General features: G+C 36.8%; 1 protein-coding gene across 1 annotated transcript in view; it reads left to right on the top strand.

Annotated features, from left to right (window-relative positions):
• The window catches only part of THSD7A (thrombospondin type 1 domain containing 7A), a 266,296-nt gene that overhangs the window by 153,235 nt on the left and 97,574 nt on the right, over window positions 1–15,487 (top strand). The window contains exons 5-6 of the mRNA XM_059843888.1: window positions 11,288–11,536; window positions 13,087–13,268. Of these exons, the coding sequence (XP_059699871.1) occupies window positions 11,288–11,536; window positions 13,087–13,268 (431 nt within the window). The remainder of the gene's footprint in view (window positions 1–11,287; window positions 11,537–13,086; window positions 13,269–15,487) is intronic.

Below are 15,487 nucleotides of genomic sequence, written 5' to 3'. Positions count from 1 at the left end.
TGCCAACCAATTATTTAGCAGATTGTCTTAGCCTCAATGCATTTGATCATATGGTCATCTTTGATTTGTTTCACTTCTGTTCATCTTAGAAAGTAATTATTTTTTAATTATTCTAATCTTCTTCACTAATTCTGTGCGTTCATTAAATATCTAGAAAACTATATCTACATCTTGTAACAAATTTAACTCTTGGAAGTTTACATAATAATCTCATTGCAGTGCTTTACTAAATTTCAAGTTTTGGAAAGTTTGAGCTTTTATTTAGTCCAATACTATAGTTGAGACATGAGAGATGACAGTAGAACCAAAATTATTGAATTGTCTTGCTGATATATATAATACTTGATTTTTCATCTTACTTCACAAAGACATGTATCTGCTTAAAGCAGAGTCACGATATTCACTACTGGTCACAGGTGTTAAGCTGAGTAGCCAGAAGCTAAGGAATTTGGGAATGGCCAATTGAGTATGATTGATTAATATTCAAGATACTGTCAGGAAAATCAAGGAGAATCTCCTCTAGAATGGCATTTTAGCTTTGTTTTCCTTTTCAGGTCCTTAAACCTCTTAACCCAATGCTCCCATTCCAAATCATAAAACAAATGTCTGCTTTCGCTTTATGAACTTTCACTCCTATAAATTGTAAACTGTGTGAAGGAGGAAAATAAAAAAACAAGCTAAACCATCACAAGCCTGTTGCTTTATTTATGCCATTGATTTGGAAAGCAGACAAGTCACCCGGAGGAATATGCTGTCAGCAAACAGAGAAAAGATTCAGACACACAATACAGCAGCACAGTTTGTTGGACCCTGTAATGTATCTCTTGCTTAAAAACACATCTTAAGAGATTCTCTGAGTCCCTCTATGAGGCAACAGGCAGAAAGGGGGATGTGTGTGAAAGTGGCTGTGGGGTTAAGGTGCAGTAACTTCAAGGAGATGGGCTGCAGAAAGGTGAGGGAAATAACAATGCAGATAGGATGGGTTGTGGAGATGAAGGAGCATAAACAACCTTTTGTTTGTTACTGAGGACCAGATGAAAACATGTATATCTGCCCCTGCTTTTTATGTTACTGCAAAGGCAGCTCTACTGCTGTTTGTAGAGGAAACCTCCAAGCTCACCATACTGTGAGGATTTAAAAGACATAAGTGGTTCAGTCATAGAGCACCTGTAAATATCACAAACTTGGATAATGAGCTCGATACAGTCATCTTGATTCATTAATTTGGAATTATTTAGAGCACATTTGGTTAACAAATGGAAACCAGGGAAGAAGAAAGTAATGTCAGATAAAAATCCTCTTGATAACTAAAAACTACAGGGTTATTTTTCAGGTGAATTGGGATAATAAAAATGTGAACTACTATTAGAGAAACAGGATGCAAACGTTGCTTTCCTATCGTTTTCCACTATGCCTTTACAATTTTCGCGAATTTGAAAGTAGAAGCGTCCTGTAGTTTTTTAATGTGATTTTGGTGGAGACAGTAATTTCTGTGGATATGCATAATATTATTCAATGGGTGTTCCTTTCTATTCTAAGGACCTGCTCCATCATCTTACTGAGGCTGCTGTTTTGACAGGGTCTTGTCAGTATTGATACACATTTGACATACCATGCCCAAATCTAGATTTAGGATGGAAACGTACACACCGTGCAGAATAATTGAAACAGCAATGAATGATTCTTTTTTCCACACCATATTTTAACTCCTTTCATATAGTGAACATTTGTTCTGTCATCTAGATGTATGACATTCATATATTTCTGTGCGAATCATCAAGACTGGGTGCCTTTCTTGTATATAGTTTTTATTCAAATACATATAATTGTCTTTCTTAGCAAAATATAATAGGTTATAATGTAATGAGGGCTGTACTCTATGTTCTGATAATCTCTTGTGGCAATAAATCCTATGAATGAATAAATTATTTCCTTGAATGAATGCAGTGTTGAATTTTCAGCTTCAATCTAGAGATTATGTTGCACAGTGGTAAATTGAATTAGTTGCTGAGATCTTTAATGAAGATTCTCCTACACTGTACTTTTATGCAGCTTTTCTGCCTCGTTGTCAGTTAATGTTAATTGACCTCAGTGTGACAAAAGTGTTCATCAAGGGGTATTTTTCTAAATTTTTGATTTCCTATGCTGGTATTATATCATAGTCTGTAAAGAGTCCTATAGGGAAAAAAATAGAATGTATTCCTTTTTTAGATTTACTTTTTGTTTTGGTTTTGTTTGTTTTTTTTATTAACATGCTAAGTGTATTCTGGGACTTAGAGAATGCCCTTGTTTTCTCAATCAGCTTAATAAAGTTATGGTATGGGAGCATATGAATTGAGCATCCTCCTGGAGGGGCATATTGTCCCTCAAGTTGGAAATGCACAGGACACACACACAGAAGTCACAACTTCCCAGAACATCAGAGTTGGCTATTTCAGTGGCTGAATTTTAGCAGTCCCACTGGAAATAAAATGTGTGGCTCACCTCCTGATACTGACCACATTTTTCCAAGTGTAGAACAATGCAGTGGACCCAGTGACACTGCCAAATCTAAACTAATGCCTGAAACACAACTAATAGTAGTTATATAATTTTCAGTAATATATTTCCTTATATCCTAACGTTAATACTACGTATTTTTATTCACAAAGTTTGGCACTTATGTTTTCTCTGCTGATAACCCTGTGAATCTAGCTGTTATTTTGGGTCAGAGTAGATTCTGATTAATTCTATGTAATGAAAATTCCCACTGACAAAGGGAAATTCCTTCCTAAAGCTTTAATAAGTCATCTCTGTAGATGCTTGCCAAATAACTTGCTCTGCCAATTTCAAAATTATCTGTAGCATGAGATGTGCATGCATGTCACTGTATCACTGGACTGTGAAAGATAGCACTTTCACTGAACACTTTTGCTTTCTTGTCTCCTTGGACACTCATGGTATCTGCAACAGCCCCACAGCAGCTGTTATTGACACTGGTTTGGGTATAGGAGCACCCCTTGTTGCTTTGCCCTTATTTTTTCTTGCCACAGTAGCTGTATGTAACCTCTGTCTTCTCCTGTAGTGTAGAAAGCCTGAGTGGTTTTGTTTATTTCAAAATTGTTTGGCAGAATTAGCTAAACTTGTGAAAGGCTCATGGTAAAATGGTCTTGTGAAAAACACTTCAGTGGACAGTATTGGATTTGTACATGAATAGAAGTGGGCTCATTGTTTGTGTGATCATAATGGCCCATTATACCGGGAGGTACGAACAGTTTCTCAGAACAATGTGCAGGATGACCAATACCAAACAGTGCAGCTGTATGGAAAATGAATGAGGACTATGTCATTTTCTACTGGGAAAAAGTACAGGCACTGTATTTTCACTGACTTCCTTCAAGAAAGAAGTTGGTACCAACCATAAACTGAACCTCTCAAGGGTGACTATACTTCACAAATGGCATTTTATGACTTCAGAGTAAATCATGGAGGTTATCTAAGCTCTGCATTTAAATCACTCTGTTATTATTCCTGCTGTTTAGTACCTGCACATTAAACAGAATTTTTTAAATTTTGATTTTATTTATGAGAAGACTTTTTTTTTGTTCTTTAGGTAGTCTCTCTCAAAATCCAGCTCTACTTGTGTTCCAAGAATGGCGTAGAGTTAATTTGATTATTTTACTTCAGAGGTTAAAGCATCCAACAAGCTGTAAGAACTCTGAGAACACTGCATGGAAAATAAATGGTTTGTTGCAGCACTTCAGGACATTGTGCTTGATTCTTGTACCCATAACTCCAAAATCCCTCTTACTCATACTGAGTATGTCTTAAAGTTCCCTGGTGGTCAAATAAAGAGCAAGGAGAAGACACTCCACATGCAATATTAAGATCTGGATATAATTCCAGATAACACAAAGGATTTATATTCAGCATGAATACTGCTGTGTTTCCTCAGGCTTCCTGCCCACGAGTGTGATCATTCAAAGCTAAAATTGCAAAGTAGAAAATTGCACACATGGGTCCTTACAATTCAAAGGCTGATTTGACCTTCTGACCTAACCAGATCATTTCTGTGAGGTAGTTCTGTTAAGAGTGTTAGCATCTAGGCTGTGGGTCTGCCCATGGGTCATCAGATTTCCCAGAAGTTTAAGCCTTAGCTTTTCTAGGGTGTGATGCTAATGATTGGTGTGGTACACATTTTACCCCTTCCCTCATTGTAAGGTTACATTTATGAGAAGCAGATGTGGTCTTTGCAAACTGTTCCTTATAGTCTCTAGTCTTGTAGCAATTTACTGAGATTTTAAAAAAAATTCTGTGCAAACTGCTGATATTCTCTCCCCTAGAAAAAGTAAAATATGCTTGTACTCAGCTCCTATTTAAGTTCTTTTCTTTGCCTTAAGGATTCTTTGGGAGTTGAGCCAATGTTCATGCATGCCTGTAGGTTGTCTTGCAAGGATGGTACCCAGCCTTGTGGCTGGTTCTAGTGTGATTTACAATCACTATTTTCAAACACAAATTTGCTTACTGACTCTTTTCCTAAAGATTCCTCTAGTTTTAGTTTGCCCTTTGGTCAAAAATGTCAGCATTTGCAAGCCTGCTTCGGCGTATTTGTGTATGTGTGTAATTTTGGTTTTCAAGTGCTAAACAAACATGTACTTTTGGTGTTCTGCAAATAATTATTTATTTTTCCAAGTCTTTCTGCAGATCAATTTGTTTGGTGAAATGGACTTGTATGTCAGCAGTACTCATCTTGTGGCTGGTGGTAAAGGTTGTGAACCATTTTTCTAATGGTATTCAATTAAGTAATATTTCATGAGATCAGCAAGAATTCAAGAGAAAATCTTAGGGTTCATGATGATGTAGCTGATTGTGGGAGATGCCTGATGGTGTGCAGGACTTTGAGGCTAGGAAATGGTTAAATTATTCTACTCTGAAGGAGCTCACTGTGGGCTTATTTTTTTTTTTTTTAATCTTCCAGGTAGTTCTTGCTCTTATTTCTTAGTATTTAGATGAAGCTTTTTAAAAACCTTTACAGCATTTTGGATATCCTTAGAATATTGATTGTCCTTTGATCTGAAACCTTCAGAAGCAGCTACCTTTTTCTGCTGAACTACTGAACCTCCTCTTATGATATTCAGTATGTGTTTCTTCCAGGCAGATAGCCTAGTTTTTGTTCCATCTTCTTCAGTCCTCTAAAGTTTTTAATTCATTCAGTCAGTCAGTCTTGTTTGTTCAAAACATAATTGGATTCTGTCGGGGTTTTGCTTTGGAAAATGCAAGCAGAACTGCAAAAAGAATAATGAAGTTCCTTCCCAATAGGTGGGAAAATAAAACAAGTTCTGACTCCACGGCTCTTCCTCATCTTGAAGGGCATGTGGTATCTCATCACTGTGATACTATTTAGTATGAGAGTCAAGAGGAGGAAGAATGCCATTTTTCCCTAGGTTTTGTGTGTGATGTCTGACAATATAGATGTCTGTTGAGTGTCTCTTAATAATTCTGGCTGTGCTGAGCTCTCTGGCACTCTCTGTGTCTGCTTTCCACACCAGTGACAAGGGTAGGTCACTCGTGCCAGGATTGGAGCAACTGGGCAGATCTGTAGGTACACCCACAAAGAAGCCCAGAGTGACAGGAGCCAAGACCCTGCGGACATACATAATCCTCTACTACGTCAAAGAGTCAACCAGGATTTAAAAAAAAAATCACAGTTTTTGATTTAAAAAAATGAAAAATTTCTTTAAAGTCCTTTTCAGTCAAAGCCCTGTCTTTTGTTCCTCCTGCGTGCCAAGAGTTTATGTTGGCATCAGCCTCCTGAACCGTAGCCATGTTATTCATTTCAGAATAATGGAAATCTCTGTATGTAATCAAATGGAAAATTAGCTAAAGAAAAAACAAATATATCAGAATTCTGGGAAAATGAGCATTGTGGATGAAAGTAAGGAATAGTAACTGTGAAAATTTCATTAATGAAAATCAAAGCTGAACATGGATAATGGGAAAACCAAAGCTGAATGTTGATAATGGTGAAGAAATAGAGGCAAAATAATGCAGACAAAAGTTATTGAAGAGACTATTTAATTTGCATTAACCTTGCCAGTTGGGCTCCATTACTTTACATTATAGTCAAAACCAATAAATAGCAGTTCTTGTTACATATCAGTGCTGAGTGAATTAATTTAATGTATTGTAAAGGACACGTTCTTCACTGTTCAATTTTGGATTTAAGTTACAAACCTCGCATTGTTGCTCCATTACATTTGAGCATGAAAAGCAGTGTATTAGGAAAAGCACAAAATCGAACTTCAAAATGTTGACTCCTTAATACCTTGTGTTTGTGACTCCTGTTTCCACTAACTTATAGACTGTTGAGATATAGTAATGTATAGATATTTTAGGAGTGTACTGAGCATGAATATTGAACAGTTCTCAAATCCAAACCAGTTTTCATCTCAAAGTTGCACATAGAGTAGAAAGGATGTAGTTGCAGGATGTAACTGTAAATAAAACAAGACCAAGTGAAACAAGACTCTTGGACCTAAGAATGAGACAGTCAAGGAAAGATCTCATAGAGGTGTTGAAACTCAAAAATGCCACAGAGAAAGAAAATACACCTATGTAGGGCCTAAAGTCAGAAAATGAAATCACCTGAGCACTTTTAATGCAAAAATAACTATCTACAATTATGAGTCGGTAAAAAAGGTGTATAATGCATTGTTTCTAAGATGATGTATGTACCAAAATCTTATTTAGTTTTAGGATGCATTTGTCTTAGTTCATGAAGGTGAACACTATAAACTCTTCAGTGCAAAGATTCAGCTTGTGTTCTATAAGTCTGTAAGCCACAGTTTGCTGGAAAACCAGAGTGTATCTTGGGATAGTGTGACTGAGTACTTGCTGGCTTTCCATTTTTGCCCTCCATTTGCTACTGCCAAGGCAGCTTTCTGACTGCATGGATTATTAGTTAGTTAATAGTTAGACCCTCCCAGCCATTCTGATGCTGCTCTTCATCTTTTCTCATTAATTCTTCTTTCTAATTACTAGTACAGTCTGATATTGTCAAAACATCAGCAAAAGCAGAAAATCTCTTAGTTGTACAAGTTATGAATGGAGTATGCTCATGCAGCAAAGAGTCCTGCTGCCTAGGACTTAAAATCTGCTTATTTTTGTGATTCATCTTGCATGTATTTGGACATCAGTCCTGCTGTCGTGCATTACCATGCATTTTGCTTCACGAATGCAGTATGCATAGCTTTATTTATTGCAAAAATAATCTATCAGAAAACCCCATTTCTTGTCTAGTTGAATTTGTAGAGGAGAAAATTCCAATGGTCTCTTCCATGGTTTTTCTACATAACCTAAAAGACAACTTTTGAGGCTGAGATTATAGACACTCATAAAGATCATTGTCATATAAAGTCAAGTTTTCTTGATTTTTTAAAGTTGTAAAAGTATTTTTCATTCACTAATAGACCTTTAGGATACCTCAGAGAGATTTTTTTTTTCTTCTGACTTAATCTAATTTTTTTTGCATCTTTTAAAGCTTATTTTTGACTGAAGAGAGTTCTTTCAAATGCACAACTTGCAAATTTGTACACAGGTACTGTTGTGTAATTTGCTCCAGGCTTATGTGTCAACCTTTGTTGCCCCATGTCTTTAGCCTTAATTATCCCATAAATTACTTAAAAATCCCTAGGTGTAACCTTCCTATCTTTAATGCTTAAGTGATATTTAGGTTTTATTTATTGCTGTAGAAGCACAAAAGAGGCTGTGGAACGTGAGTAGACACAAATTCTTGACCACATGTCTTCAGTAGAGGTTGCGCAGTAATTATGTTCTGTAGGTTGTCCTTTGAACCTTTTTCTTTACTTCTTTTGTCTAATCTATGTCTTTGAGATCAGGAATGGGTTTATTGTTCGCTTAATAGCAACAGGGACCATTCATCCCCTGTGATGTATTGTTTTGTTTGGGATTGCTTTCTCTTTCCATCGTGTCATTTAAGTGCTTTTATACTTTAAGCTTCATTTCCCCACTATATCTAAATGTTGTGTGAAATGGTACTTTCTCAAACCACAGCCTTAGTTCTATTTATATAATTCCTTCTTCCCTGCCAAAAATCTTGGGGCATTGTCCTCTGAATGTATTCACTAGATTGAGAGCAAGATGCTGCAGACTTTGTATGTTACCTCTATGCTGCTGCTTCTTGTATCCAGTCAGCTCCGGTGACTTTTAACAGCCTTTTTATGTAACTCATGCTTTTATTTGAGCTTTCCAAGCAATTATCTGGACATAGCTATGTGGGTTGATAGTGTGAACTTATTTGTGTCCTCCCTGTGCTTCTTGAACAGTTAAATTTGCATATATTATCTACTTAGACATTGTTCAAGATGTTTGGTGCAAAACTTCCAATGAGTTGGGTAGTATCAAGAAACAAATGTTAATTGTTTATTTTTATTTTCTGTTGTGTTACTTGCCTATTTGCCTTTTATCCTGTGAGAAGATTCACCCCAAGTCTGCATGGCTAAACAAGACACATAAATCCATCAAAAAGTGCAGAGAGCTTTACTTAAAAGTAAACTTTGCTTTCAGTTATTTGCGAGATTTGGAGATCAAATTGGTAGTACTAGGTACCAGACACAGAAGAAACTATTTTGTTTAGCAAACACATTGCCAGGTATTGATTTAGAATCAGTCGGCTTCTGGTAAAATAAAGTTTTAAAAAAGCATGTGATTTTTCCCTTTCCTTACTTAGAGTACAACACATATTCTTCTATTGCCTGGAATATGAAGGAAACCTTGATAGTGGCCGTTTCCAGTTAGCTCTCACTGTTTCTCTAACTTGCTCAAAAAAACCCAAGTGTTAAAAGAAAAAAACAGCAGCTAATTTGTTTGTGAAACTCTTCTTTTTCTAATTTTAGTTATCTCTGCCCTCTCACAAAATAATGTGACAGTATGTGTAACAGAAAAGAGGTTGTGTAGTGGTGACTTACAGTATCAGTTTCTTGTTGGTGTTTCTGTAGTACTGCAAGTGGTTCATGGTTTTAATAAACAAATAAGGAAATAAATATAGCTCACTTTACTTGTCTCCCTAGTAATATTTATGTTCTGGTTGCAAGAGTTTAAGAACATCCTTGTTTTATAATAAATTTTAAATTATTTTATTTTACTAGTAAGTTAGTAACATGGTATATTTCTGTTTGGGTCTTCTTCATCCCCACATATGGAGATAATTAGTAAAAATCATTAGCCTTTCTCATGTAACACTTCTGTCAAATAAGTTTTGAAACAAATGCAAAGCCCAGGGTCTGTTACACATCATTAGTTACCCTCTTCCCTCCTCACCAAAGCTACTTTGTGGTGGCAATTTTGTGCATGTTCCCTGGCAATGTGCATCTATAATTAAACTCAGGTCCAGTCACAGTGAGTATGAAGAGGTTGGTTTACTCTGCCCTCAGAAGTGTCTCATTGGATGGGAACTTGGAAGGGGAGGATACTTCATCCGTTCTACGAAACAATTTGCAAATACTGCCCATGTTACAAGCCATAAGGAATGTGTGTTTTCTCCCATCATTAAGATGTGTCTTTGGGGGATCAATGGGTCTATATTGTTTTGTCAAAGGTACAGAAACTGATTTATTGATTTTGACAGTACCGTAGTCCTATGCCAGATGGGGCTACGTGTAGGTGGAAAAGCCCATTATTAAAAAACAATTGTCTCAAAAACTCTAAATGTCTTTCTCCACAAACAGGATTTAGTTTTTGTCCTAAAAAAAAGAATAAAAGATGACTATCCTGTGTTAGGGCTCCCCATCACCATTACCTTTGACATAATAGGACATTAGAAATCTCATTCTGAGTAATCCCCTATAGTCTGTCTAGCCAAGCAGTGTCTCCACCTTATTGTCTCCGGAGGTAGAGGGAGATGCAATTTAGAGACCAAAAATATAACACCTGACTGTCATTGCAGTCCATTATTTTGTATTTCTCCAATATCCAAAGTAAATGTTTTAGGGATGATGGCTCACAGATTTGTCAACCTCTGTTTGGACATGCTGACACTGTCTCCATAACCAGGATCTTCTGCTAGCATTGGTCTGTTTCTTGTGCAAATTATGCTTTCATTTATGGTGTGTTTAAATCTCTCAGTTTCATCAAGTACTCCTAGTTCTATTACAAAATTTTGTAAATAGAGTTTCAAAAACATGTTGAATATATGGGTAGGGCCAAATTTTGTATAGCAATGAAATACTTGTAAATATTAATTTTTCTGTATTTTGTATTCTTTGAAAGGGAAAAATCAAGCCTTTGTAGTACAGTTTATAGGCCTGGTATTGAACGGAGTGCTACTTGCAGTACTAGTAAATATTTTTCCTGTCTATTTATCTGTTTCAGAAGCCAGATTTTTATTCCAACCCAGACATGATAAAAAAGAGAAATCTATGTTGTAATTGTAATTAAGGAGATAAAGTTATGGTTTATTTAACGGTAGTTTACCTTCTCTATTTCTCACTTTTCTATTGTGAATCAAACTTTAAAATTAGAAATGTTAGTTTTTACTTAGAATATAAAATTTAAAATTAGGAGTGATTTAGAGGGAGAAAGTCTTGCTGGCAGCCTATGTAATATAGGAATGGGGCAATCAGATAGAAAATGGAAATGAAATTATGGCCTTCATAAGGAACAGGAAATAAGCACTACAGGTAGCAGGGGACACTTTAGGTTAGAGATCCTTCCCTGTTTGGACCATGAGGCATCACTAGAGCAATATACAAATGATTAACAAAGTAAGTTATTAGTGACCAAGCATTCAATATGCTTGCCATTGTGTTTTTAAACCATTTGTAGTCTGAAAATTAGGACAAGATGACATTGATTATTTTTTTCTCTGCCATAACACCTTTAGTCATCTCTGTTTTGAATTCTCCCTTACTTGGAACATAGTTCCAAAAGAAAAAAAGAGTATACCTAAAAATAAAGGATAAGAAGTGAAAAATGTATGTATTTCCTGTGTTATACTTCCATACATGTAGGAAGACTTAGATTTTAATTTTATTCACAGATATGGCAATATTTTGATCACAGATATGGCAATACTGGTAATTTTTTACTATATCTTATTTGTCTGGTTTAAGTCGCTTTTGTCAAAAGCCCTGTGGCTGACTATTTGGGATCAAATAAATGTGGAGTAAAACTTAACAGCTTTAAAAATATTTACTGACTTTCATGTAACCATTGACAGTGCTTTTGCTGTTGGAGTTCATGACTGTCTGTGGATGTGTGTGCTAAAAGCTGTAACGCTCTCTCATTGCAGCTTCTGCAATCAGGAAAAGCTGCCCATCACATTTCAGTCCTGTGTGATCACGAAGGAGTGCCAGGTGTCAGAGTGGTCGGAATGGACCCCCTGCTCCAAAACCTGCTTTGACATGACAACCCCTAAAGGGAATCGTACAAGATCACGGACCATTAAGCAGCTCCCCGTTGGCAGTGAGAGTGAATGCCCACAATTAGAAGAAGCAGAGCAGTGTGTTTCTCAAGGAGACGGCGTAGCACCCTGCATTACGTGAGTTGGTTCATTTCAGTTCCCCACTTCTCAAATGAACAATTTCAATTAAGTGTACAAGGCTTGTAATGGAATATCAACCAAACCATTATTAAAGAAATAATTGGTAGGACTGTACCTTTTTTCTTTATCCCTGTTTATTCGGTGTACTTGAAAGCCCAAAATCTTCAAATAGTTCTCGTTGTAGTGTAACCAGTTCCTCCTCAAAATACAGGAAAAATAATAAGTATATTTTCTTTTCATTCATTTCAGTTTTTAAAAGACAATATTTGCCCATACGCAGATTCAGGCAAGATGAAAATAAATTAATTGTATTGATTTGTCAGTGATCTTTTCCCTACATAAAATTTATACCAGAATCATTGTTTTCTGAATTTCTTGTCTGTTTGAGGACCAAAAGTTGAACACAGGAAAGGGGTTATAAACACCTGGTTAGCCAACAAACTATTTTAGTGAGAGTTGTATTCAGCACAACAAAGGCCCTAGATGGGAAGTGGGAGAGCAAATAAAACTTAGGGGAAATGGCAGCGATCACTTTACGATTCAAGAGATTGCTGTAATCCTTATCTAATCAAAATTAATATTAAAGTCCCAGCTGTGTTTTTTCTTTATCAAACTAAGAATAGGGTCTGGAGAAATGTCACTTTATATTAAGCATCTTTGACTGTGGTATATATTTTTCATTTAAGAGTCGAAATATCATCTTTCTTTATCTTTCTTTATCTCCAGCTGCATTAGGAAGCACTTTGCTGTATTCAGCCTTAAAGTACTTGTTAGGTGGGGAATTCTGTGGCATTTCTTGCAGTTGATAATCCTGATTGGATTTTAACTGTGAGTCAAAGATCTTTGCTGTGTATTCACTGATTAGGAAGCTTCCAGCTTCTCATCATTCATCAGTACCCAGCAGGGATGCTTCAGTACTGCAGAATGATCTTTCTTTTAATTGTGAAAAAGAGAACGTACTGAAAGGTTTTCCTGAAGTCATAATAAAAAATATAGTATATATAATAATATACATATAATTACCTTGATATCCTGAAGAAACCTTTTGTTTCAAAGATAGCAATAGGCTTTTGGGTTATCTGGGGGAAGGGGAGGGGGAGTTGTGAGGGTTTTCCCTCATTTTCTGGCTCTTATGTTTCTCAGCATTCATATCTCTTTCATATTGTGGATTTTGTTTATATAAATTGTCAAGCTATAAACAAATGCTGAGCGTCACAGTCTTGAAAGTTATCTGAATATGGACTATGTGTCTCTGTATATCAAGTTTTTCTCCCTTCAAATAAAATATTTATATATGTCATATGTTTCAGGAATTGAACAGAAAAGATCCTCCTAAAGGGTAATGATTTTAAGAATTAAATAATACGAAAAAAAGTTTCCATACTCATAAAATGCGAGATTTAATGCACCTTTGTGTGCAAGAAATTGCGATGCTCAGGCCTTTTATGAAATTAATGAGTTACTGAGGTGTTTCAGCTTGCATAATTGAATACTTTGTAAGATGGGTGGATGATTTCTAGAGATCCAATTAACCAAATGTGGTGCAGGTATGGCTGGCGCAGCACTGAGTGGACAGAATGCCGCGTGGATCCCCTCCTTAGCCAGCAGGACAAGAGGCGGGGGAACCAGACAGCGCTGTGTGGAGGTGGCATTCAAACCAGGGAGGTGTACTGTGTGCAGGCTAATGAAAATCTCCTCTCCTACCTAAATACCCTCAAGGATAAAGAAGGTAAACTTGACTCAATTGCAATTAAATTAGTGTGAAATCAGAGCATGTCAGCATTCCAGAGCTCTTTCACAGCTTTCATTGTCTTCTGTCATGAGTGCCTCCTTACCTTGTGAGCTACTGCTATTTTTTAATTCAGATGAAGATGCTTAATTGCTGTAGCAGAGATTTCATTCTCTATACTGCAAATATAGATTCCAAATATAAATTCCTACAAATTACTGTTTCTTACTGTCTCCTGAAAAATACTGTGCAGAATACCTTTCTATAAGAAAGAACATGAAAAGGTGGGTCAGAAATCGTAGACTTGGTTTTTTCATCTACTGTAAATTTCTTGTATGTCCTTCATCTGGGTGATGAAGTTGTGCTGTTTGACATGCAGATGGAATATGTAAATTCTGGCATGCAGGTTCAATATAGAAAAATGTAAAATATTATTAGATTTAATACGCAGAGAATAGATTTTTTTTTCCTTGATTTGGTCAAGTTTTTAAGTAGCTTTCAGTACTTCAAGCCAATATAATTTCATGGGTTTATTTACCTAGCTGAAAGAGAGAAGAGATTTTTCCTTGTCACCGTTAAAGCCTGCACAGCTTCTTAAGAAAAGAGAAAATAGCTTAGAACACAAAATCTTTAATTCATTTGGTAGTATACGTGTTTTAGAACAACACTTGATTATTTTACATTACATCTACTTCTGCATAGTAGTGCAGAACTATAGATTCAGAAATCAGTGAATTAAGCTAAATGCATTTAACTTTTTAATTAAATTTTTTCCTCTGCCTATTTCATGCAAACACACATTACAGCCATATACTTCAGGAAAAACAACATCAATATGCAAATCCTATGTAATACCACATTTTGTCCGGGGCTGGCCAAACAGCAGACTAGCAAGGTTCCTGCTGTGGTTTAAAGGTACTCTCAAACTTGCCGCGGAGGTAGAGTTTGTGGGGAATGTTAATGCCAACATCCATTTCAGCGTGACTGCTCAGATCACTAGGGTGTGACTTGTGAGCTCTGCAGCCCCACATCTGTATTTATTAAAGAAGAAGCTTTCAAGCCTCTTTGTCTTATGCAAATCAGCTCTGCCCAAGGGCTTTTAGTAAATCGCCTCTGCTGAACAAAGTTTAGATGCCTCTGCCGCAGTGTGAACTACAAAAACCTCCCAGCTAAGGAGAGGTAACAATAAAACCAGTGGCAGCTTACTGTTCAGAATGATGATTAGGATTTTGGTAGGCTGTGAAGTCTCGCCAGATTAGGCGTGTGTGAAATTTACCCTTATCAGACTGTGACAGGAATACATGGAGCCCATCAGGAGGTAATCTCAGCAGGCTCCTGAAAGCTGATTAAAATGTAACTAGTCTTTGGATGCATAAACATGAGAACAGTTTTTCAAGAGCTCAAACTGGGGGTGAAGTGGTTCTTCGTTTAAAAAGGAGCTCTGGGCTGTTTCCACATTAGGGGACAGACTTTCAGAAGAGGTGCTGCTCTGCTCATCCTCCCTCTCTCTCCCCCCATAGAATAGAAAAGCGATGAGTAACCTGAGGATGGGAAAAAGCCAGGGCACACACCCACCAGGTTATGTTGTGGGGAAACGCCTTCATCTCAGTATAGCTTACTGCTGGTTGTAGCAAATGCTGTCTTGCTAAGGCTGATTTAAAGACCTCCCTTCTCATATTCTCATGGTGGCGTTTCCCTGTTATTTCAGAAAGTCAGTCCCAGAGCAAGTCGAAGGCTAGTGCTGCACCTCTGCTATCAATCACTTTTGAAATAACAGGTAGGTAAATTAAAGCCTCCAACCCCACCTTTTGGTTAGAGCATGCAAAGGAGGCGATGCCCTTTTGGGGGACCTTGTTTGCTATATGTGTACACTTAACATGTTTATGTAGCTCTGAAATAGTTAAATGGATTTCAGCATTCTCAGGAAATTTCAGATCAGTTTGAAAGTGACAGGCCAAAATTCTAGCTAAGGAAGCTCATAAACCAGCTGGGATGCTGGACCAGTTGCCTCCTCCACTCCTGAACCATTTTAGCTAGTGACTACTTTTCCTCTCACTTCTGAGCATCAGGAATTGTATTTCAGCTTTCATCATAGCTGCTGTTTCCAGTCCCTTCTGTAGATTTTAAACACCAAGTTAGGCCTCTGGTGAAAATTTGAATACTGAAAATTTGAACTTCTAATACTGAGCTGAACCAGAATCCCTCACACTATTCAGGTC

This window comes from Haemorhous mexicanus, chromosome 1 (genome assembly GCF_027477595.1).
Source record: "Haemorhous mexicanus isolate bHaeMex1 chromosome 1, bHaeMex1.pri, whole genome shotgun sequence".
NCBI lineage: Eukaryota > Metazoa > Chordata > Aves > Passeriformes > Fringillidae > Haemorhous > Haemorhous mexicanus.
Note: the sequence above shows the minus strand (reverse complement) of the source record. Positions and strands in the feature narration are given on the sequence as shown.